The following is a 25111-nucleotide window of genomic DNA, read 5'->3' as shown; positions in this document are numbered from 1 at the left end:
CTGGTTTTGTCTTATGTGTTTTTCTTCTGAAGATTTTAAGTTTTCTCATGATTGATTGAGTTTTTCTTCAAAAAACAGAACTCTCCTAAACAACAGAACCTTCCCAAAACAGAACCAAACTGTTTTTGTTTGTCTGTTGCTTTCTCTCAAGGATTTGGCCCAAGGGCATGTGCAGTGCACTCACAATTGGCTCTTGTGTTGAAGTGTTTCCCTGCCACTTTCCCTCTGCTCCAGACAGAATTTTCATGGCTAAGGAAGGCCATTGAGCCCCCCCATAGGAGATCTCACACTGTCACAGCTCAGTAGCCAGTTTAATCTGCTGTTTTCCTTTAGTAGTTTTTTATTGATGCCATTAAAGACCAAAAAAAAAAAAAAAAAAAAAAAAAAAAAAAAAAAAAACCACATGATAATTCCAAAATGCTCAAGGGGTTGTTTTGGTGGACTTTTTCTTCAGAAAAAAACAAACAAAAAAAAAAAAACCAAACCAAAACAAACAAAAAAACCAAAAACAAAACAAAAAAAAAAAAAAAAACCAAAACAAAAAAACAAACAACACAGGCCAGGGCTGGGGAGTGCTACAGTAAGTGCAGCTCTGGAGATTTTGGTAAAAATGTTGATGTTGACTTGGGCACTTGTGGCTTTCAGAGCCCCAGGAAGGCTGGTTGTGTGGGGCCTCAAACAGCCAGGGTAACCTGCATGTTTGGGGTTTTCTCTGTGCATTTTCAGACCTGGATGTGCATTTTCAGACTGTGTCTGATCTTCTAGGTGCTGGCCATGACCCTGCAGGTCAGAAATGCCTGTTGGGGTCTGTAGCCCTGCAGCATCAGTGCTCTGGGTGTCCCAGCTGCCCCTGTGACTCAGTGTTGGTTGGTGCTGTTCATGAGCTGCTTTGAGCCATTCCATCAAAACAGGGAATAGGGTTTGGATCCTGCCTGGCCTTTGGAGCAGCTCCTGACACACAGCAATTTACATAAAGCCTGTGATCTGCAATAACCCAGCAAGCTGAAGTCTGGGTAAAAACTGAACAGTGAGGCAAGGCAGAAAAAAAAAGTGACCTCAGTGATCTCTCTCTGTTCTTTGTAACCCAGAGAAATATTTCCTTGGAAGTGGTGACCTGCTTATGGATTTTGGCTTTCCCGAGTAGGTGGCAGTGCTACTTCTCTGAACAGTGGAAAATCTGCAGTGTCCTGCATTCTTTTGGACACTTCCTTAAGGACAGCTGTCCTACCAGTAGTTTGGGACAGAGTGTTGAGTGTTGGTTTTAGTTAAAACAAGCTGTAATAAATAACCTATTGCAAAACCAAAGATCACAGCCCTTTTCTGTCATGTTGAGATCATAAACTTGCAGTGCAATGACTGAGCTCCCACTGTGTGCTGGTTGGTTGGAGGGTTGGGGGTTGGTTTGGGGTTTTTTTTCTCAAGGATTGAGAGAGCCTGGCATGACATATACTTGGGGATTTGAATGAAAGGCTCTTAAGCTGGGTTTGGAGTCAAGGAGTTTGTCAGATCCATCTGGGCAGGGTCTTACTTAGACCATGCAGTGCCACCTTTACACCAGCACCCAAAATTAATTCAGATTTATTTTTTAAAACTGGCAAGAGGTGAAGGAAATTGAAGAACAACAGCTTCCATTTAGTTACTGTGGAACAAAGTAACTAAACTAAATAGTAACTAAACTAATAAACTAAACTAAAGTTTATTTGGATCAGGACCATTAGAGGGTCACAGAGCTGGCAGCAATTTCCATATATGAAAGTTAGGGGAGGGTTTCACTTTCCTACTTTATCATAAACAGGGTCAAAAAAAAGGATGGATGGAGCTCAGATTTTGGTCCTGTGCTTCGTGACTCTGAGCCTGGTTATTTGTATGGTAAAACTACTGCCAAACTGAGGAAGAGCAGAAAATTGAGCATTTTGGTTCCAGTCCTTTTTTGTAGCCAGGATCACAGGAGGCCTGGGCAGCCTGTGTCACCTGCACCTTGGAGCTGCTCTGTGCTGGGGCTGGACACTGGCCTGGTTTGCTGTCTTGGAAAAGTCAGTTTTGGTTTTGGGGAATCCCTGTTGAAGGCTGGGGAAACATCTGCTGCTGGGAAAACAAACCCCGATGGATTAACAAGGTAATGAAAGGGAGTTTGGGGCATGGCTCTGGGCTGGGAAGGGCAGCACTTGAGGCCCCAGGATGTGCTGCCTCTGCTGAGATAGGGCTTTGACAGAGGAGTGGAGGTAACACTGTAAAAGCTGAGCTTGTAGACACCTTCTGTGGATTTGTGTTGGCTCCAGAGCCCTCCCAGGAAACTCCTCCCCTGCCTAAGGTGGCTGATGAGTGTCCTTCACATACAGGACATGGAGGAGTGTGGCTGCCCCATCCCTGGAAGTGTCCAAGGCCAGGCTGGACAGGGCTTGGAGCAAGCTGGGACAGTGGAAAGTGTGGGCAGGTGTTGCCCTGATTTTTTAATACTTTCTAAACCTTCTGATGTTTACATTCTTGTAGCAAACTTTCTCATACACTTTCTGTAAATAACTTATTGTTTTGCATTCTTTTATGGAACAAGAGAAATTTGATAGACTGTTGGTTTGTCCAGTGTCATTGGAGAAGTTGCACTGTCACCCTCCAATCCAGTCACTTTTAGAAAATTATAAATGTTGGAGTCAGAAAATAAACTTCCCTTTGTCTTGAGAGCAGCGGTGTGTGCTTGTGTTGTTTTGTGTCCTATAGCGACAGGCAGGGGTGGGACTGGATGAGATTTACAGAATTCCCAGAATGCCCAGGTTGGAAGAGACCTGCAAGATCATTGAGTCCAACCCAGCCCCAAGCCCTCAACTAAACCCTGGCACCCAGTGCCACATCCAGGCTTTGTTAAACACACCCAGGGATGGGGACTCCACCACCTCCCTGGGCAGCCATTCCAGAACTTTATCACTCTTTCCATGAAAAACTTTTTCCCAATCTCCAGCCTGGATTTCCCTTGGTGCAGCTCGAGGCTGTGTGCTCTGGTTGTGTCAGTGCTGCTGGAGAAAGAGCCCAGCCCCAGCTGAGCACAGGCACCTTTCAGGAGCTGCAGAGAGTGATGAGGGCAGCCCTGAGTCTCCTTTTCTCCAGGCTGAGCACCCCCAGCTCCCTCAGGGCTTCCTCTCAGGGTTTGTGTTCCCAGCCCCTCTCCAGCCTCATTGCTCCTCTGGACACACTTGAGCATCTCAATGTCCTTCCCAAACTGATTTAAGGTCCCTTCCAAGCCAAACCAGTCTGTGATTTATGTTTGATCTTGTCTTAGCTACTTCTCTAGGGGACAAAGGCAAAGATCTCACACCAAGAGAGGCTGGACTAAGGTGAGCAGAGCTACACAAATCCTGGGACCCAGCAGCTGCAGGAGAAGCAGAAGCAGCTGGGGCTGCAGGGGCAGGAGCTCGGACACTGCCCTGGCCAGCAGGAGCCTGAGCATCAACACAGTTCTGTTGGCAACAATACACTTCCTTTGCCAGGATTACAGGATTCCTTCAGAGAGATTTCCCTCACTGCTGTGGTTTCACAAGATCCAGGAGTGCTCCTTATCAGTGGTACTACCCTGTGGAATGCTGGCATGTGGGAAGCTCCTTGATGATTCCAGGTCATGTTAGGACAGCTTGCTGGTGCCTTAAACCTTTGACTGACTGGGGGAGAGGGGGGCTTGGATCTGAAATGCACCTCCTTAAATGATGAGTTTTGCCAGTGACATCAGTAAGACCAGGCAAGAGAGGCATTTATGTGTGCAGAATTGTTCGGGAAGCTGAGGGCTGAAGGAAGAAGTGGATAAATTAAATCAAACTTATTTGATCCATATCCCACTTCTGGAAGCACACTAACATGCTGAGAAGCTCCAGAGCTCCTAGGAAATGGAGTTTTTTTCTCCCTTTCCAGGTGTCTGAATAATATTCTGTGGAATTATGGCCCCAGTCCTGCAATGAGGTCTGCATGGATAAAACCAGGGGCCACATCACTAAATTGGAAAGACTTTCACATTCCTCTAATGGAAAAGAGGTTCACACTTTATAGCAACAGTAACAAGTCCCTTTGCTGAGGATGAAGTCTGTAAGGATCATCACTTGCCAGGTCTGATTCAACATTCCTGCTTTACCTTCAGTATTCTCTGATTAACAGGACCTATATCAGAGATTAATATCTCTACTTGTATCTTAATTATGAAAGTGAATCTGAAGAGTTTATACTTCCTCACCAGTGTGTGCTTGTTTAACTACTGCTTGGTCAAGGAAAATCCATTATATTGGCCATGAAAGTGTTTTCTTTCTTGGGTAAACTCAAAAAGGAAACAAGAATATCTTCAATTCTTGCTAAACATATATTTGTTTAAATTGGTGACACAATAATCGGAGCAGTTCTTTCAAAACTGCATCTTTCATGTATTTTTTTTTTTACCAAGGTTATACTTAATCCTTTAATATTTTGTGTTCCCTCCTGTTTTGTGCCAATTCACTGTAACAACGAGACACTGCTCCAAATGATACAGCTCCTGTTGTGGCATGCAGTGAGGAGGGATATTGGACCTGGTGAAACACTGATGCTCTGTTTGCAGTTGTTTTTGATTCATTTACCAGCTCCAGAAATAGCTGCCCTATTTGTAGTTGTGCTGCAGGCATTAATATATTCAGCACAGCCATGGCTGTGAATGCAGCAGGGAGAACAAGGGGCTCGTTAGTGGCGAGATGATTGGGGTAGATGTGGGAATCACAAATCTTGGAGTATCCGTGAGAGAGTAGTTTATGTCCAGGTTTGTTGGCTGGAATCTGTGGCCTGAGCTGTTGTGGCTTCATCCCCACACAATCCTTCCTTGTCCTGCACCCTTCTCACAACAGCCACATTTGCTGCCCAAAGCTGGCAGTGGCACTTGGAAGGTGTTTGAGCCAGAAGATGCCACTGCAGGCCAGAGTCACGGACACCTCTGTCCTTTGGGGACCTCTGGAAATCCCAGCCCAGGGGTACTTCTGCTGCCTTAAGCAGGGCCCTCAGGTGCTCTGCTCCATCAGAACTGGAAAAAATGCTCGTGTTTGGGGCCACCTCTGAATAAACCATTATGTCCCATTGGGGATGCTCTGCCACGGTGTTCCTATGGCACAGCCGTCCTTGTGTCACCAGCTGCTCTCTGCCATGTTGGGGCTTATAAAAAAGAGAGGGGCAGATAGTAATAGGACAAGAGGGAATGGTTTTAGACTAAAAGAGGTGAGATTCAGATTGGATTTGGGGAGGAATTCTTCCCTGTGAGGATGGCGAGGCTTTGCACAGGGTGCCCAGAGAAGGTGCGGCTGTCCCATCCTTGGGAGTGTCCAAGGCCGGGTGGGACAGGGCTTGGAGCAGCCTGGGACAGTGGAAGGTGTCCGTGCCCATGGCAGGGGTGGCACTGGCTGGGCTGTACGGCCCAAACCCGGCGGTGGCTCCGTGCTGTCCGTAGCCCCGGGGGTGGCTCGGTGCTGTCAGTGCCCCGGGGGTGGCTCGGTGCTGTCCGTGCCCCGGGGGTGGCTCGGTGTTCTCCGCGCCCCGGGGGTGGCTCGGTGCTGTCCGTAGCCCCGGGGGTGGCTCGGTGCTGTCCGTGCCCCGGGGGTGGCTCGGTGCTGTCCGTAGCCCCGGGGGTGGCTCGGTGCTGTCAGTGCCCCGGGGTTGCTGCGGGGCCCGTCCGGGGCGAGCTCCGGGGTCGCGGGGGTGGGTGGGGCCCAGGCCGAGCAGCCCCGCCCCATATGGGCGGTACCAGGTGACGTCACCGCCGCTCCGCCGCAGCCCCAGCGCAGACGGAGCCGCCCGGTCCCGGTGCCGTCCCGGTCCCGCCGCGATGCCCTCGGACCGGCCCTTCAAGCAGCGCCGCACCTTCGGTGAGCCGGAACCGGCCGGGAGCGGCCGCGCGGGAGAGAGGGGAGGGAGGACGGACGGACGGACGTGGAGATGTGCCCTGCGCCGCCCCCGCCGTGCTGCCCTGCGGGGCGGCCCCGCCCGGGCCGGGGCTCGGCCGCCGCGGGTCCCGCCGGGCGCGGCCGCGGGAGCAGCGGGGCCCGGGCCGGGGGCGGCGGTGCCGCAGCCGCCGCGCGGTGATGTCATTGTCATCCCGGCCGGGCCCGCTCCGGGGGGGCCGCGCCGCGCCCGGGCCATCCCCGCCGTGTCCTCGCTGCTCCCGGGCACCGCCGTCTCTGGGGCGCGGTGGCGGGCGCAAGGGGCCGTGGAATGCCTGGGACGAGGGTGGTGGCCGGGGGTCCCTTTTGGCTGTCAGAACACAAAGACCTCCCCAAAAATCGCCTCCCGCGCTCCCATCCCGGCGGCCTCGGGGCAGTTGTTGTTGCAGGATGCCGCACGCCCTCTGTGATGGTTGTGGAGGCTCAGTGCTCACATCCTCCCCACCCCTTTGTCAGAGGTGCGTGCTGGGGACGCTCAAAAGATGAGGAGGTGACTGTAGAAAGTGCCAGATTTTTATCTCCAGACCCGATAGCGGAATCCGAGGAAACACCGACTGCTGTTTCCCTTGACCTTTGCCAGCTGGCGCAGGGAGAGGTGTGTGTTTCTGGCAGGTTAAATTCCTGGGGAAGGGGTAGCATTTGAGCTTTACTCGCTGTATAATGCTGAAATCAGTATTTTCATGCCATAAAAAACCCTCATATTATGCCAGAGACTGTCCGAACACAGGTGAGGGCGTTTCCTACATGAGTTTTAAAATGGGAGCTTTTGCCTGCTGAAAACTGCTGATCCAGGCCCTAGCTGCTCTCTTGGAAACTGTAAATATTTGGTATTTTATTGGCACAACCCTTCTGGCCTTGAATGCTTACCCAGCCCTCCCCTGCCACAGGACCAAGCCAAGGGAACACGCACAAACAAGAACCAGCCGAAGCCTGGGAGCTTGGGATCCTTGCTGGAACCCTGCTGTGTTCTCCTAAGCAATGTCTTAAAACCAGCAAAGTCCTAAATCAGCCCTTTAGTAACTACCTACTGTTAAACTGGTGAGAATCAGCTTATTATGGTTAAGAGGAGACTGGTTTGCCTTTGTGGATTGCTCAGACTTTCTTTGAGCCAGAAGGAAAACAAAATCTGAGGCTCAGAGCAGTTGAAAGAAAGCAGGATTAAAATAGCCCAGGAGGGACAGAGGGGGTGAGGGAGTTTGGTGCCGGCGACTGCAAGTGCTCCTTGTTTCTCTGTACTTTCCTCTGCCCTTTTGCTCTCTCAGCTGACTGGGCTGCAGAGCTGAGCCAGGAGGAGGAGGAGGCCTGGCAGCCCCCGCAGCTGCTTTGGGTCAGGGCTGGAATTACTCTGTTGGAGAAAGTAAATACGGCTTGTTTTTGTCTTTGAATCATTACACAACAGGAGCAGGAAGCGATTGTTTACAATGCAGTTGGAGAGGGCTGGTGGAAAACATCTCCAGCGATTCTGTACCCTCAGAATGGCTTGATTTTTAAGGCTTCAAAACTTTACAGAAATGGAACAGTTCCAAAAAAGCAGTGAAAAGGCAGAGTCAGGGCTATGGCTGTTTACAAAAGGCACCCAGGCTCCAGTTTCATGGCAAGTGGCTGCCTTAGGTCTTGGGCTGCTGCTCCTCAGTGAAGATGATTCTGCTTTCCTCAGTGCTTGTGTTCCCCCTTCTTGTATTTTTGGAATTTTTCTGTGAATTCCTTATGTTTGTTCATCTGCTTGGTCTTGGGTCTCTCCTGAGTAAACTTTCCTGATTTCTCTTCATCACTGTGAGGACTTGAGAAGGGGACTGGCTGGGAAACAGCAGGGGTTTGACCTGAGGTGTGTGGAGGGCACGGGGCAGTGACTCTGCCGCGGCCTCAGCTGCAGTCCCTGGGGGCAGGTGAGCTCTGTGGGCTGCCCTTGGCAGCAGAACCTCCTTGCTGTGGATGCAGGGGGTAAATGTGGCAGCACCCTCTGCATCCATGTGCTGAACCCAGAGGCTGAGGCGTGTTCAGATCTGTTACAGGAGTCCAAAACAGTTCCCAGAACAAAGCTGTGGTCTGTGTCAGAGGAACAGGCTGTCCTGGCAGTGCCGAGAGCGTGCAGCAGCCTGACGACACCGTTGCACTTCCTGAAAGGAGCACGAGTCCTTGGGAGCATTGTCCCACTGCTCCTGAGCTGGGTTTGCATTGGGCTGGCAGCAGCTGCCAGCTGTGTCTTCAGTGCAGCACAAAACCAGCGTGGTGATGGACACAGGCCTGGATCCCAGACCAGCCGGGTGACCCAGAGCACCTCGGTCCCGTGTCCCCGTGTCTGGCAGGAACAGAGGCAGGAACACACCCACGTGTGTCTGCTGGCTCAGCTGGAGCCCCTGCCTTGGGACAAACACAGAGGTTTGACCTCAGCCTCTGTGGACAGAGTGTTCCCATCCCAGGTTCCATCCTCTGGGAGATCTGCCCTTGGTTCTGGGGAGCCACTCATCTTCAGAGGAAAGGCAGGGGTGGGTGTGGAGCAAATCCCCTCTTGGCTCTGGGGAACGGCATCCCTGGGGACTCACCCGGTGCCTGTACCCACTGAGAGACCAGCAGGGCCTGAATTGTCTGCCTCACACCCCATCCTGAGCTTATCACAACAGTTCTGCTCGTTGGCTTGGAAAAACATCTGGATATTGATGTGAGGTTGGGTCTGTGAGCCCTCCCTGGCCCTTGGGTGTCTGTGCTCTGGCAGTTGTGCTTTGAGAGCTGGGATTCCTTGAGAGGAGGATGCTGCTCCAAGCTGCTGCTTAGCTGCCTGTGTCTTGGATTAATTACTGAGGACATTCTGTGACTTGACTGGATGTGGGGGTCATTATCAGCGTTGGAGAACTGAACAGGCTTCCTGAACAAAAGCCAAACTGACATGTAGACCACAAATTTTGATTTTTTTATTATTATTCTTTTATATAACACAAGTTCCTGACTGGCAGCCAGGAATAATAAAACCTGTGTGTTTTGTTCATTACTTGATTTTTTTTTTTTTCACTATAAAAACTTCAGATCTGCCTTTGAACCAGAAGGGTGGAGACTGGTGAATGCAGGGGCTGTCAGGGTGGTAGGCCCTTGCCACCTCTGCCATGGAGTAGCCATGAGCCATGGATAAGTCATGTCCCTTGGCTTTGGTGTTCCTTCTGTGGTCAGTCCCAGCAGGGATCACAGCCAGGAGAGTCACTTGGGAGGTCTCACAGTGTGTCACCTGCTCGGGTGACATTCTGTGGGTGACTGGCAGTGTGTAAACACCAACAGCTCTGTCATGCTGTTGTTTGCTGCCTTTTGTCCTCAGAAGGTGCTTTAAGGCTGTGAGAGAAAATGCAGGAATGAATTCAAGACTGGTGTCTGGCACGTGTCCCCAGAGCAGCTGTGCATGTCCGGGCCTGTCTGTGCACACACAGCAGTGAACTGTGCTGGGCAGAGGCTCCTGGTGCCTGCAGGTGCACAGGGGCTGCACCAAAATACCATCCTGCCAGCAGTGCCAATGCTTTCTTTGAGCAGTTTGAAGTAGCCTGAGTAGTCCTGAGAAATCTGAGAGTGTTCCTGCTGTCATGGAGATGGATGGGGATGGATGGGAAGGTGGAAGGTCACACAGCAGGCAGAGGGAAACCCTGGCACAGCCTCCCCAGGGTACAGAGGGAACTTGCTGTTCCTTTACCAAGGATAGTGAACCTGTGATTAAATGTTGAGCAAAAAAGCAGTTCCTTATCTGAAACTGTGATGTAAATCCTCTGTTTGCCGTCCTGACATGACACAGAAGGTGCTGCCCATTTCCCCCTCATGTCCAGAGGGTGCTGTGAGTTTTAAGCTGTTTGGATGACTGGAGGTCCAGTGCTCATCATACACAGCCCAGGCAGGGGTGGATCACAGAATCCCCGAATGGTTTTGTTTGGAAGGGGCTTTAAAGTCCATCCCATTCCACCCCTGCCATGGCAGGGACACCTTCCACTGTCCCAGGCTGCTCCAAGCCCCATCCAGCCTGGCCTGGGGCACTGCCAGGGATCCAGGGGCAGCCACAGCTGCTCTGGGCACCTGTGCCAGGGCCCCAACACCCTCACAGGGATTCCTTCCCAATATCGCATCTAACCCTGCTCTCTGTCAGTTTAATGCCATTCTGCCTTGTGCTGTCACTCCAGTGGTGCTGTACAACCAGAGGACAAGTGTCTTGACATGTATTTAGAGTTCACAGTTGTGGTGTGGCTCTGCTTGATCACGAGCTGAGCCCTTATCATGATTTTCCAGATGCAAATGCTCATTCCTGGAGCCAGGCTCAAAATCATACTCTTGTTACACTTTTAAACTGCTAAGAAAAATGAAGGTGTTTCCTCTTTGTGTCTTAAAATCCATTTTCAAGCTCTGTTCTGGAGCCAGGAAGATTGGGAATTTTTGCAAGTGAATAAGGCTGCTGAGATGCTTCTGCAGTGACAGGGCCCCAAGAACCTGGCACTCCAAAATCCTCCCAGACACTGCACATCTGGTATTGGAACTGTAGTGATGGGATGGAGAGTCATGAAGACAGAGCATCCACTGCTCCATGTTTATGCTGGTAGTAAGGTCCAGGGACAGTGGAGCTTCAGGCTCCACCTATTCTGTGATGCAGAGATATGTTTTTATCAGGTTAAAGCTTTTAGGTTCAGGGCAGTGTAAGTTTGGTCCTGAGTAATTTCTTCTGTGTGGAGCACCCAGCTTTCCAGACAGACAAATAAAATAAAGCTGACAGTCAGAATCACTGTCAGGTCTGCAGTGCTGCTGTCCTGTGTAGCCTGGGACAAGCAGCCTCTGGGGTGCTGAGGACACCTGCCCTGGGCACAGCCTCCTTCCTTCCTGGATGTGGGGATCTCCTCTCACTGCTCCCACAGCACCACTGGCCTGAGAAGGAGCACTGGGCAAGGACAGGTCAGGTCAGCTGCTGGGTGAGCCATACACACTCACAATTTGGGTGTTTCCTGGTGGTTAGAGGTGTCTGGCCTTAGGGTGGTGTGATATTACAGAAATAGTCATTGATGTTCATCTGGAATGACCTGCATAACTGGCCTGTGTCTCCAGCACTTGCCAGCTCATCCCACACATATCCTGATTTCAAACCATCCAATTCCTCCTCTCCTGGCAGAAAATCTCTTGGGAGAGAAGTCCATGCTCTAGCAGCACTCTGTCCTGGGACTGACCACAGCAGCTTCTTGAAGAAACATGTTCATTTTTGCATCTGCCTCAAATCTTAGGCAGATCCCTGTCTGGGCTGGCTGGCAGGGTGTTGTGTGGATGGCAGGGAGAAGCCACAGGGCCAGCAGCCTGCTGGAGGTGCCAGGGATGTCTGTACACTCTGGAGCTGTGGGACACAGGGAGAGAGGCAGCAGCTCCTGGCTGCATTTCTGGTCTCTGTTCTCTGCACACAGCCCTGCCCAGCTCAGGAGCTGTTGATCTGCACACTGATGACATTTCCAGGTGGTATTTGCTCTTCCTGGTGTTTTCCTGACAGCATTCCTGCTGGTCACAGGCAGCAGGGCCTCTCCCTGTCATCCATCTGCTGCCTTGTGGCAGCACCAGTCTAGAATCTCCTGGAAAATGGTGCCCCTTATGCAACAGCGCTGTTGGAGGACGTGCCATGTGTTTTCCTTCTGTCCCACCATCTGTATCTTTTGTCTGCTGGGGTTCTTTTGCATCCAGGACTGTCCTTTCATCCCGTGCCTGCACAGCACCCAGCACAGCAGGGACCTGGCTCCCATGGCCAGGGCTCCTGGGCACAGCTGATAATAAAGGTTAATGTTTGCAAAGTGTGCCTCAAAATTTTCCACTGTTCTCCTCAAGTGCCATAATGATCTCATCCTGCATTGCCATGGGATACACTGTGTGCTCGCATCTTCTGGAGCACAGCTTGGGAAGGACCTCAGTCAAGAAAACAGCCAAGATTCTGGTGTTTTGGGCAATTTGCAAGCTTTGCTGTTGGTACTTAACAGTTGAAACAGCACTTGGAGGAGAAATAGGCAATTTCCCGGCATATGCAATGCTACAAAAATACTCCTGGCTTTCAATAGGCCCCAGCAGAGAAGTTTCCCTGGGAAAAACCAATAAAATTGTGTGGGTTTTATCGTGCTGCCACCTTGAGATCTGCCATCCTGGCACTGGGGAGAAGGCTGGCTTCCCTCATGGCAGAGATGTGGTGCCCACAGCTGGAGCAGGGATGGATGGGGCTGTTCCCTCTCGTGCAGGTCAGTGGGAGCAGCAGGAGCCTGGAGCCCCTGAGCTGCTGCCCTCAGGGCTGATGCTCTCCTGCCCTCAGGGCTGGTGTCCTGCTGCCCTGGCAGCCAGGAGGGACCAGAGGAGGAGAACATGGATGGGGACAGGGCTGTGTAAACAGCTCAGGTTTGTTCTGCACATTGGCTAAGGATTAACTGTGGCCAGGTGCTGCAGGGATGGGGAAAGTCTCAACTTCAGGACAGTTTGGGAGAGCTGCAGGAGGAGAACAAAGCTTGTAAGATCAGGTCTGTTGTATGTGAATGTGAGAGTGCAAACACTGCAGGTGCTGGGGTGGGGGGATCCTGCCTGTCCTCAGCACTGTGGGGGCTCCAGTGCTGGGCTGGCACCTCCAGCCAGGTTTCTCTGCAATGCCCTTTAACCATTTTCTCTGTATTCCTGTGACTTAGATTACACTGCACAGACACTGAATTAAGGCTGGTATGTATAGCTGCTCCTGCTGTGTGATGTTGATGCTTCCATGAGTCACAGGCTCAACCTCTGGCTCCCACCCCAGGCTGAGGAGTGTGTGGGTGACCATCACTGTCTCCTGCTGGAGATCCCTCGTGCCTGAACTCCTGTGTGCAAAGGAATCACCCAGGGATTGATGCAGCTATTCCTGACTGCCAAGCCTGCTTCCTTGGCTCTCCTAGGCTAGGATTGGACAGAGTGTGCTCTTTAGGAATGCTTCAGGTGGCCTGGACACTTCTGCCTGTAGATTCAGGAACATGAGCACCTTAGGTGGGATTGCTCCCAACTGCCTTCCCGAATGGAGTTTTTGAAGTGAGCAGTTGCAGAGGAAGAAGTGCAGTGCTTGAGGTGTTTGTAGTTGCAATCCATGGACCTGCTGGAGGGATCCAGCAGCCCCTGGAGTAAAGCAGCACCTGCTGCCATTGCCCTGTGTCACCACAGGCTCCCCTGAGGTCAGGAAGGCTGCGAATGCCCTGGGCCTGCTGGCCAAAGGGAGCAGGTCCTGGGCATGTGGCAGGTTTTAAAGGGTGGGACAGGGGAGCTTCCACTGTGGCCCAGCAGACTTGAGGGTAGCTGAGAGCTCTGTCACTGGTGTCTTGTGCCCTTATTCCTCCTGAGCACGGAGTCAGCAAGACCTGGAAGGATCTTTCTGCAGCAGCCACCCTCTGCCCAGGGCACCCCATCTGCTCCCCATGGGGGACAGAGGACTCTGGTCCCAGGGGTGGGATCCTGAGGCACTGATGTGTAGCTGGAGTGATGATGGACCCTCTTCCTCTCTGTGTGGCATCTTTGTCAGTGTCATGGGCAGGAGGCACCTCTGTTCTCACTGTGTAAATGGAGGTGGAGATGGAGATGGCTTCTGTCATCCTGTGCTGTAGCTGGTGATGCCTCCAGGGAGCAGGGAGGGATGTCTGGCATGTGGCTGCCTTTGGCACATGCAGCCTGGGCTAGCTGGATGCTCCAAGATTACCTTCATTTACTAGCCATGATAGCATGCCTTCAGCACATTCCTTCTCTGACCCTTCTCACAATTACCTCCATTGTTGGGGCTTCTGTGCACACAGTCCTGTGACCTTGCAGGGCAGCATGTGGTGTTTAGGAAGCTCATGCACATGATAGCATGGAGAGAAGCAGGCTAGGGTGACACTGAAGCCAGGATGACTGGCCAGATGTGAGGACACAGCTCTGCAGGCTCTGTTAACACCCACAAGTCTGAGCTGGCTGCAGTTAAGCTGCTGCAATTTCACAGTGATTGGTGTTGTGCAGTTGAGCTCTGGATCTCTGGATCTGCAGCCTTTTGGATGCTCCATCCTGGACACAAGGGAGCATGTGGGAATGGGCTCTGTGGGAGGGGGCAGCTGGGGGCTGGGTGCTGCTGGCACCTCTGTACCAGTGTCACGGGTGCTGCTGATGTCTCAGTCACTCCCCGGCTGGTTGGTACCTCAGGGGAAAATTGGCTGTATCACAAGGATGACTCTGGATCCCTGGAGCACTGGATTGGATGAAAAGGAAACATGAGAAGCTGCATCTTCAGTCATAAAACCCAAAATAAATATGCCTGAATTTTTCATGAAATCCAAATAATCTTGCTTTGTGTTGCTTGCCCATGGAGTCCTACAGAATAAAAGATCTAACAGTTCCTAGCAGAGTGATATTTTCCTCTCAGAGGAGGCAGAAATGGTGCTCAAAACTTTCTATGATCTGGTGATTTTGTAGTCTTGTGGTTTTTAAAGAAACTCCAGTTTCTTCCCAAAGTCATATCTAGCCAAATTCAACATATAAGCAATAAAGTTTTATTGAGTGCTCAGAGGAGAAATTATCAATGTTTCTGAGGAGAAAACACTCATGCATTTATCCAGCCCTCCATTCTCCCAGTGGGCCATGGGGAGCTGGGGCTGTGTGAGCTGCTGAGGGGAGCTGGGCTGGGGCTGGGGCTGTGCTGGGTGTGGCAGGATGGTCCTGTATAGACCCTGCAATACCCAGACCTCCTTTCTAGGCAGTGCTTAGTCACTGACCTTCACCCCTGGCTTGGTTTCTGGGCATTTCAGGTGCAGGCTGTGGAGCACCTCCCAGAGCAGTGGCAGTTCCAGGAGCAGGGCAGCTCTGTGGTGTCCAGGAAGAGCATGCACAGAGGGAGCAGCACACCTGGCACTGCTTCTCCTCTGCTTTCTGCTGCTCTGGGTTGTGGAAAGAGGAGAGCCCTCTGGTAAAGTAGTGAGGGGTATGGGAATTCTCCTGTAAACTAGAAGAGTGCACAAGCTTTGCTGCCTGTTGTGTGTGTCAATAAACTCTGGAGGAAAATGGAATAGAAATAGAAAGCGCGAGAACAACTGCAGGAAAAGTCTTTCTGCATGTGGGTCATCTCCTTGCTTAAGGTTTTCTTCCTGCCTCCAGGCCTGGAAATGTCAGGCCAAGAGCTGTGGTAGCTGCTCCACAGATCTGTGCTAGGGCAGGAGTCCTCCTTGGTGAGGTGCAGCTCTTGTGGAGCCAGGCTCTGTGCCAGAGAGTGCTCAGGAGTGAGCAACAGGCAGGAGGAAATGGCTGAAACCCAGCCCCAGCTGGAAACTGTCCCCCTGGGGGAGGCATCCAGGAGACACAAGGAGCACAGCCCCCAGAGCTGTGCTGCTGCCCTGCACCCACTGCCAGCAGCTGCATGTGCTTAGGGTGGATTTAAGTTAATTTTGTTAGCTTTATGGTGTCCTTTCACTCTCCTGATTCCAGGTGTGCTGCCCAGTTTTAGCAGGCAGTGTCCCAGCCCGGGGGTGGCTGGGGCAGTAGGAGCTCATGAAGGGTTGGTCACTGGAGCTGACACCTGGCACACCATGCTCAAAAGGGCTGGGGAGCAGAATGTGCATTCCTTGGGAAATGTCCCTCTCTGGGTCAGGCTGTGGCTTGCAGAGTGGGTCCCTCAGTTCTGCCTGCCCTACCCCACAGGTGTTTCTAACTTGATTTCTTCACTTCTTTCCCTCCAGCGGATCGTTGTAAAGAAGTGCAGCAGATCCGAGAGCAGCATCCAAACAAGATCCCAGTAAGTGAATTGTTCTCACTTTTCTTGTCAGGCTTTGTTCTCAGGACCCCTCTGTGCTCCTGGGTGGCCTCCATGGAGCTTGCAAAGCTTTGCTGCCTGGAATCGACACAGGATGGTCCCCATGAGCCTCCAGTGTGTGCCAGCTGCCCAGCAGCAGAGGTGTTCTCTGCAGTGCAAAGCACAGCTCTAAAGCTCCATGCTGCCCTGGAGGCAGGGGACTGATTTCATCTCAAATCTATTTCCAGGCGAGTGCAGTAGGAGAAGACTCTGAAATGGCTTTTGTTTTGGCTGTAGTAGCTACCTGATTTTTCCTGGACAGCCTGGTAAGGATTTCTCTGCCCAGAGAAAGATGTGTGGGCTGATCTTCACTGCTCTGAAAGCACAGAGTCTCTTTTAGGATCATTCAGACCCATTCTGTGCTGTCCCAGCACCTGTAGTTGACAGGCACAGGTGAGACACCATGAGCTTGCAGTTCTTCCTGCCCATGTCACACCTGAAATGCTGAGTTGTTCTTTGGCTGTGAGTCTGCTTTTGAGTTCCTACCTGAGTATTTGCTTCTCCTGAGAAGATGGAGAACTTAGAGGAACATCCTGTTCCTAGAAGTGTCCAACACCAGGTTGGACAGGGCTTGGAGCAGCCTGGTCTAGTTGCAGGTGTCCCTGCTCACCTTTAAGGTCCCTTCCAACCCAAACCATTTCATGATTCAATGAAATTATGTACTTGGGGCTTGCTCAGCTAACTATTTGCTATATCACAGCATCTATGACCAAAAAGACAGGATTCCTTGTTCAGCTCCCTCTCACTGTTGGATGAACATCAACCTTGTCTTAAAATTGTAGACTATCAGCATTTGGCCTTCAAGACTCAATGTCTCAAACTGCTCTTGGCCCATCTTAGTCCACTTCTGCCTCACTCTTGTTTTGTTTTTAGCACAGTGTTTTCTAGCCAGAAGAATTCTTTCTTCTCCTCTCCTCCCACCAGCACTGTGGTGTTCATGTGATGTTCACGTGTTTCTAGCTCAGCAGGGCAGGGCTGCCCCTCACAGCACCCTGGGCCAGTGCTCCAGCTCATCAACACATTGATTGACCTCTGCTTTTAACGTGGTTTTGATGGCATTAGACTGGCTCTGCATTTCTCCAGAGCTGTGGCAGAGCTAACTGCAGTGCATTCAGGCTCTGGCTGTAAGGCCAGGCTAGAAATAAGTTGTACATAAAAAGCACACATGTGCACGTATCAGGTGCCTGCATACAAATGTGTTTTGCTTGGGGAATGGACAGAAGGAGCCAGAGCTGTGCATCCACTGGCAGAGTTCTGTGGCATCACTGAGACATGGTGGGAGAGCTCCCATGCCTGGAGGGCTCTTTGTGTTGGAGTCAACACCACAGGTTTTGCAAGTTTTGCTGGAGGGGTAAAAAGAATCAGGTGGTGAGAAGGGTCATGAAGGCTTGTGGGGCCCAGCTGTGTTTTGTCACTGCTGTCTCTAAAGGTCTGGTCCCTGTTAGAGCCCAACACCAGCTTGGTGCTGTGTCTTCTCTCCCAGGGCAGGTTTCAGGGCAGTGATCAGAGCCTGGTGCAGCAGGGTGCTGTGGGCACTGCCATGGTCCAAGCACTGCAGGCTCATGGGCTGTAGGAGGGTCTTGGTCATCTGTGCAAGACAGGAGCTGTGTTTTCCCAGGGATTGGCTTCCCTGGAGAGGCACTTGGAATCAGCAGAGGGGTTTGAGCCCCCAGCCCAGAGGAGTGAGGGAGAGCCAAGGTCACACCCTTACTGCTAACAGAAACCACAGCAAAGCTGTGCAGCACCTGCTGCCCTCCCACATCTCCAGTTTCCAGCCAGAGTCCTTGGGCAAGTCCCTTTGACTTTGAGAGGGGGCCAGGAGGATTTGAGAGGGCATGGCCTGGCTGTGTGCCCAGGGAAGAGCTCATCTCTCCTGTTTCCATGAGTGAACTTGCAGGGAAAGCTGAGGAAGGGACTGACGTGGAGTTCTTTGCTTCTGTTTCACGGAAGGCTCATCCCAGCTGCCCCCCTGGCACGTGCAATAAGGACAGGAGGAGCCAGGACCCCTGTCCATGCCAGGGGCTCCTGTGCTGTCTCTGCATTCCCCAGAGCTGCCTGCTCTGGCAGAAGCTGCTGACCACAGGCACACCTGCAGGCAAGGTGAGATGGTTGTGTTGGCAGCAGGGGCTGCCCACGCTCTGCTCTGCTGGGAAGAATCTCCAGCTGCTCCTCGCAGGGCAGTTCCTCCCTGGGCAGTCAGAGCAAGCAGAGAACTTCAGCCTTTCCACTGGGACCCCCATCCACAGCCTCAATATGTTTTCAAAATCATTTCTGACCTGTTAGAGGACAGGGAGCCTGTGTTCCCTGCACTGTCCCTGCCTGCTCTCAGCCCCAGGGACCTTCCTGGAGATGACTGAACCCTCAGAGAGTCTGAAATTGCTGGGGAGCAGCTGGTGCTGGGCAGCAATGGACCAAACCCTTTCCCAAAGCCCTGCAATGCTAAATTCAGGCAGACTTGGTGAGTCAGGGAGTGAGGGCAGGGCCACCCCTCATGCTGGCAGGGAGGGCAGAGGGGGAATTTGGGCTCTGTTGGGTTCATCTGGGCACCCACAGAGGAGCATGGAGAGACAGTGGCAGCTGGGAGATCCCATATAATGCCCTGGCCTGGCACAGGGGTGGATGGAAGCCCAAATTATGGACTCAGAGGAAGGGACAACCTTCTCTGGGCTCCTGGGAATGCTCTTCTGGGGAGCTGCAGATCCAGTGTCCAGCACTGACATGACTCTGGATGGATCAACACCAGAGCACCTTTTGACTGAGGGCTGCTGTGTCTGCTGCCACTAAAGCACCTGCACCCTGCTCTGCCAGAGGGGGACAGAGTGAGGCTGGTGCAGGCTGTGCTCGTGTGAGGTCTCTGTGTCAGTCTGTGCCTGGCTGTGGATGTCAGGGAGGTGTTGCATACACACACTTGAGCCTCTGTGCCTGCTGGGAATACATTCCCAGCCTCACTCCTGGTTGGACCTTGCCTCTGTTGACCCCCACATCTGGCCATATTCCCTACCAGACTCCCTGTCCATCTCTCCAGACAAAGGCTGTATTCATAAACACTGTCCAAGCCCCTTTGCAGCAGGACCAGGACTTCAGGCTCTGCCCTGTTTCCCCTCCCCACCTGTGCCCACTCATGATTTCTGCAGAGATCTGTGGTGGTTCCCTCTGCAAGAGCAGGTGTCCCATGCTGAGGAAGCCCTGGCTCAAGGCACCAGCTTGGAAGAGGATATGGGCTGGGAGGTGGCTGTGCACACCCTCCCTGGGGCCACAGGGATGTAACTTTAGCATCTGATCATGCTTTTCCCTCCAGGGCTAGACAAGAACGTTTTGTCCATTGGCCACCTGTTCTCATAGCTGGGTTACCCAAATAGCAGCTCATGTTCTGGGAACAGAAACTCTTGGAGTTGTTCTACATGAGAGGCTCTGTGTCTGCTCAGGGCACAAGGCAGCTGCTGCTCCAAGAGCCAGGACAGCCATTGCATCCCCTTCTTGGATTAATCTAATGGTGGTTCCTCTTGGGATGGAACTGGCTGGTAATGAGAGACACCAGCCTCTGGTCCTGCTCCTGTGAGAACTGAGGCACCATCCAGGTGTGCAGGGCCCTCTCTGCAGGTGAAGGTGGATGCACAAACAGCTGCTGTGTAGCTGCTTCTCCATGCAAACCAAAAAGCTGAGGGGCCACTGCTGCCTGTATGTTTCTCAGCAGCATCCCTGTCTGTGGTGTTGGGAGTGCTCAGCCCCTCAGGACTCCTCTCCCCACAGCCAAAATTCTCACCTGTCCTTGCAAGATTCAAGTTAAATGTAGGATGGTTCTGCTCATCTTGTCCTCCCTGTGCCCTCCTTGAAGGGATGGAGGGCCATTAACAGCTCAGTGGGGGATGTCCCAATGCATGATTTAGTTGGTTGCAGAAAATGGTTCTTTAATCAGATCCTCCTTTGCCCAGGAGGGCTACCTGGTGTTCACATGCTGCTAGCCCGGGTGTTGGGCTCCCCTTGGGTGAGATTTGTCCAGGGTGTGTGGGAACCCAGGACATCCCTCTGGCAGTCCAGGACAGCCAGGACCCTGCCAGGGGGCTCAGAAACCCTGGCACGGAGCCCAAAACACCTGTGGGTTTGATTATGACCCGTGGAGCAAATTACCAACCTTGTATGAAGATCAGCAAGCCACAACAGTTTAAGAATAATAGTGAAGTTATCATGGAGTGGAAAAGTAGATTTTGGGGTTTCTGGTATGGAGGTTCAGGAGGCAAGATGGAGGGAACTGGGCATGTCCAGCCTTTCTTCTCCTCCTTCTTCTTGGCCTCCATCTTCTGCTGTGATGTTGGCACTTACAGATTGGTTTAGAGTAGAAGCTCACTGTCTAACATAGATGATAGGTATTGGAAAGTAATTGTAAACATTGTACACGTAGTTTTTAGTATAAAGACATAACCCTGCCCTGGGGGCAGGCAGAGTGCCTGGAACTGCCCTGCTGGATGGACCTCGGCAGGGCAGGAGAAAATTTTTTATAGATAAGATACAATAAACCTTGAGACCGAGAAATGAAGAGCCCTGACTCCTTCTTCAAGCGCTGGGCTGGGGAAAGAGACTTTCCAGCTTTTCTCGGGGTCACTCTGACAAGCTGGAGATCCCGACAAGGGTGGGCTCTGCAGGGGCCGTTTTGGTGCAGAGCCCCCAGCAGGGCACCTCACCCCCTCTCTGGTGAGTGCCTGCAGCCCAGCCCTGTCAGAGCCGCCTGGGGGCTCCTCGGCCATCCCCAGCTCCCCGGGGACTCCGCTCTGTTCCAGCCGGGGGTGTCTGATCCAGCTCTGGGGGAGCCTGGCACGAGTTCCACTGCTGCTGCTGCAGAGGCTGAGGTGCCAACAAGGGATCAAAGGGAAGGGAAATCCGTGTTCCCAGAGGCTCCCTGGTCCTTCTGGCTCCGCAGAGCCATCTCCTGGGGATCCTCCTCTCTGCACCCTGCTCCGTCCCTCTGCTGCCAAAAGCCACTTGCAGCTCTCGAGTATTTTTGGAAAGGACCTGGGAAAATAAATTCTGGCAATTCCTTGCCTTACAGTGAAAAATACTGTTCAGTCTCAGGTGGGAGAGGATAATGGGCTGATGAGTATCTAAGAGTCTCTCTGTGGGGAAATCAGCAGGTTGCTGGAGAGATGTGAGAGAGCAGCACTACAATGGGAACATACTAAGCTTACATTCTTCACTTATTTTCATTTTTCTTAGAAGTACATTCCCTATTTTAACTTCCTGCCACTTTTTTTCTCAGAATACAAAGGTAGCTTTCCAGGCAGGTTTAGAACAGCAATTGTAGCTGTCAGCAAACAGCTTCACAGAAGAAAATCATTAACTATAATAGCAGGAAAATGGATCAGAAATCATCATTCAGCCATTTCAGAATGTAGGGATGGTTAGAACTTTTCCAAGCAAGATGTCTGGCAGAGGAGGTTGGGCTGAGTTGTCCCTGTGGTGACACCATGCAGGAGTGCCTGGGAAGCTCAGTGCACAGCTGGGGTGGCCCTGGGTTTCTGATCCTTCTCAGAGTCTGGCTGTTAACATAAGGAGTGGGACTGGTGAGATCCAAACGCCCCTTTCTGAAGGAATGCCTGAGTGGCTTCACTGGGACTTGTGGAAACTGCTTGCTTGGGAATATCCACAGCTGCTCCTGAGCAGGCAGAGGGATGCTGAATGGCAGCAGGAAGGAAACTGCATCATGAGCTGTCTGTAGCTCAAGCCAGCAAAACCTGTGGGTTTGGTCAGACAGAAAGTGATATTAAAACACTTCACTCCTCTTCAGATGTCCTGCATGCCAGAGTACAGAATCTGTATCAGTCCAGTGGTGCTCACTGTTTCTGAGCCAGGCAGAGCACTTGGTGTTCATTGTTCTGGACACTGTTCACTGCCTGGCTCAGGTACAGGTGATGGATGAAGAGCCTTCTGCAGCCAGCCTGGTGCTCACTGTTCATGTCCTTTTTTTGTTTTGTTTCCTGTGAGAGTGAAGCAAAGTGAGGTGTACCTCAGCTTTTCTACCCATGCTAGCTGGATTTGTATCTGACTTTGGGACCAGTGTGTGTGGCACTATGAACATGACTAATCCTGATGTTGACTTTCCCCCAGGTCATCATTGAACGCTACAAAGGGGAGAAACAGCTGCCAGTGCTGGATAAGACCAAGTTCCTTGTCCCAGACCATGTCAACATGAGTGAATTGGTCAAAATAATCCGGTGAGTGGGGTGGTCTCAGCTGGCATGTTGAGAGCCTGTCCTCCCCCACAGGCCACTCACTGCAGGGTGCTGGGGTGAGGGTGAGGCAGGGGCAGCTGCTGAGGGCAGGGGTGGGGATGTGGCAGCCGCAGCATCCTTGGGTGTGGTACAGGCTGTTGTGGGGGGCAGGGGAGGGCAGGTTCTGAGCACCTTGTCAAGGGCTGGGGTCTCTCCCTCAAGGGGACACTCATGAGCAGTGAAGGGGTCCCATCCCCTCTTTTTATTCTTCAGCTCAGAGGGAAGAGGCCCCTCTGCTTTGCCCTTGCTAGCAGCACTTGGAGTAAAAGGGCTTTGCAGAATCCTGGCTCAGGAGGCCTTGGAGCCTCCGGCAGCTCAGCTGGAGTCATGGATGCCATGTCCTGAGTGGTGGGAGCAGGTCCTGAGGAGGCCCTGGCTGTGCAGGCCTGGCCCCAAGGGAACAGCATTGCTGGGGAGGAGGAGCTGGCACTGAGGGCACCACCCTGACCCTGCCCCTCCTGCCCTTGCCCCCACAGGCGCCGCTTGCAGCTGAACCCCACCCAGGCCTTCTTCCTGCTGGTGAACCAGCACAGCATGGTCAGCGTGTCCACCCCCATCTCGGAGATCTACGAGCAGGAGAAGGACGAGGATGGCTTCCTCTACATGGTCTATGCTTCCCAGGAGACCTTTGGCTTCTGAGGGCTGCTGACAGTTGGCATGTGGAGACAGATGAACTGTGGCACAGAGGCCCCTGGCCTCGGAGGACAACACAGCCAGAGGCTCACAGGGGGGGCTGTGCTGACCCCCCTCCTCTCCCTCCCTCCCTCCCTCCCTCCCTGTCACCAAAGAGGCTCGTGGCGCGTGTTGGACTCGCACAACCCCTTCCCCTGTGTAGGTCAGTCCCGCTCCCCCAGGCGCCCGCCCAGGTGTGTGACACCCCCAGCCAGCCCTGCAGACCCCACTGGGGCCTCTCCCTTTGTCCCCGTGTCCCCGCGCTGCTCTCGCTGTGCTGTGTGTGCTCTGCTGCTGCCAGACCTGCTGGGCCACTGTCACCCAGCACAGGGAGAGCCACCTCTCCCCAGGCACTCACAAAGGGCAGGAGGTCTGCAGAAGCAGCTAACAGATGTTACCATTGCTCCCGAGTTTTAATTGATTTTAATTACACCCATATCAGATTCTTGGTGCTACTGAATAGATGTAGGCGTCTCTATAGGACTGTGGATAATGTATATCCTTTAGATTTATTTTATTGGTTTGTTTGTTTGGGTTTGTTTGTTTGTTTTGGTTTTTTTTAGGGATAGATTGGAATGGGGAGAGGGGGAAACTTTCCTGTATTCTGTAGGTAAATAAATCAGGCTTCATTGCACTTTAAAGCATAGTAGATGTCAGAGTGGAATTTTCTTTTAATTTATACAGGTTTGCCATCTATAGTGCTGCTCCTCTGTTGACAGTTGTACCTAGATGATCTTGTTTCAAACTTTTTTTTTCCTAATAAAATTGATTTCCCTTCTCTCTGTCTCCCCATTGCATGCAATTTTTCACTCTCACTGTGTCAAGGAGTTCACTGAAGGAATGTACTGATTTATATTTGCTATGTTCCTGTCCCTGTTTCTCATGTATAATACCAAAAAAAAATGTATATGATAAAATCCCCCCCCAGTTTAATCTATACAAAGGTATATATATATATATATAAATATATATATAAAATAAACATAAATTCAATTTGTGTCTTGTAGGAATGTTCTGTTCCCATCTCATTTGTCTGTGTTAATGTCTCTGGTATATCAAATGTGATGTGTGTTCCCCATGTTCACTGGTGTGTGTGTGTACGTGGCCAGGCTTCTGAGCTGGTTAAAAGAGCAGCTGGTTGGGACTGAGGGGCTGGGACAAAGGGGGAAGATTGGTTTAGAGAACAGAGCACTGGACAGAGACAGGAAACTTGGTTGTCCTGGCCCTGCCTGTGAAGAGTCTCTTGTCCTTTGATTAAACTTCCTCATCTGGGAACAAAAACTTGAGTTGGAGGCATTTGTAAAGTTTGTTTTTAAGGGAAGCTTTGATCAGTGCAGGAAATCGTGGCTTATTTTGAGTCCTCCATCAGACTTTTCTCCAGGCAAAGGCAGGGGCTGATGGACCTTGGGCTGGTAAGTGTCTCCCTGCTCCTCAGCTCACTCTTCTTCCTTTGCACTGCCCAGCAGAAAAGGGTTTGGGCACTGAAAAGATTTAGGGCTTGCCCGAGTTGCATTTCACTGTGCTGTTCCTGTCCTACCCCTGCAGGGAATCCTCTATCCAGGAAAGGAGCTGGTGTGAGGGACAGGTCCAACAGAGCACTGCAGGAAGATGCTGGAAGCCAGGTGGAGCACAGCTCCCAGCAGAGTAGATGAGAACAGCTGCCCTGCTGGTCCTGGCAGCTGGAGCAGCTCTGGATGTTGCCCCTTGCACCAGCCTCATGATATTTAAACTCCAGTCCCTGCAAGGGTCCTCTCCCATGCACCTCCCTCATCCCATGCAGGATGGGTGCTGCAGCTGATGGGGCTGTACCTGGTCAGCCCCTGGGAGGTGCTAAAGGAGATGCAGATGTGCTCCAACAGCCCCACATCTGTCCTGGGCTGGGCCCCAGGGCTGGAGGCAGCTCTGCAGGTGGGGTCTCCCCTCAGTGGGGCAGAGGGGCACAACCCCCCCACTCCTGCTGCCCACACTGGGGGATCAGCCCAGGACACAGAGGGGACTCTGGGTGCCAGCACACATGGCCAGGACGTGTCCACCTTCTCACCCACCAGCATCCCCATGTCCTTCACTCGGCTGCACCGGGCTGCTTCCCATGTGATGTTGTCTTTGAGGTTTGACCACTTCCAGGATCTCTCCTCTTACTCTTTTCCAGACAGTTCTTTGCTGTTCTCTGTTCTTCCACTCTGTCCTTAGCTCCCAGTGAGTTGGAAATTAGGGTATCTTCTCCCCAGGGGCACCCAGCAGCGCTGCTCATCCCTACACAGCTGTGTTTATGCATTCAGCTGGATCTGCACAGCCTGGCTTCTCATTCCTGCAGGTTCTCAAAAGGTCTCTGAAGGGGGATGCTGCTGTCTTGTCCCCTCCTCTCCATGTGGGAGACGAAACTGGGCCCTTTCCTTGTCCCCCCACCCCGCTCTGCTGTCCTTTCATATGCAGCCCTCAGGAAGTGC

General features: G+C 52.2%; 1 protein-coding gene across 1 annotated transcript; it reads left to right on the top strand.

Moving 5' to 3' along the window:
• The first annotated feature begins 5718 nt into the window (after nucleotides 1–5718).
• Nucleotides 5719–23442, top strand: MAP1LC3A (microtubule associated protein 1 light chain 3 alpha). Its single transcript, XM_071455395.1, has 4 exons — nucleotides 5719–5855; nucleotides 15617–15672; nucleotides 21829–21935; nucleotides 22469–23442. The coding sequence occupies exons 1-4, from the start codon at nucleotides 5816–5818 to the stop codon at nucleotides 22629–22631; spliced, it is 366 nt and encodes a 121-aa protein (XP_071311496.1). The 5' UTR covers nucleotides 5719–5815; the 3' UTR covers nucleotides 22632–23442.
• Nucleotides 23443–25111: the final 1669 nt, after the last annotated feature.

This window comes from Agelaius tricolor, unplaced genomic scaffold (genome assembly GCF_023055355.1).
Source record: "Agelaius tricolor isolate 1412-34295 unplaced genomic scaffold, bAgeTri1.0.p SCAF_49, whole genome shotgun sequence".
Lineage (NCBI taxonomy): Eukaryota > Metazoa > Chordata > Aves > Passeriformes > Icteridae > Agelaius > Agelaius tricolor.
The sequence above is the reverse complement of the archived record's forward strand: the minus strand, read 5'-3'. Positions and strand labels throughout refer to the sequence as shown.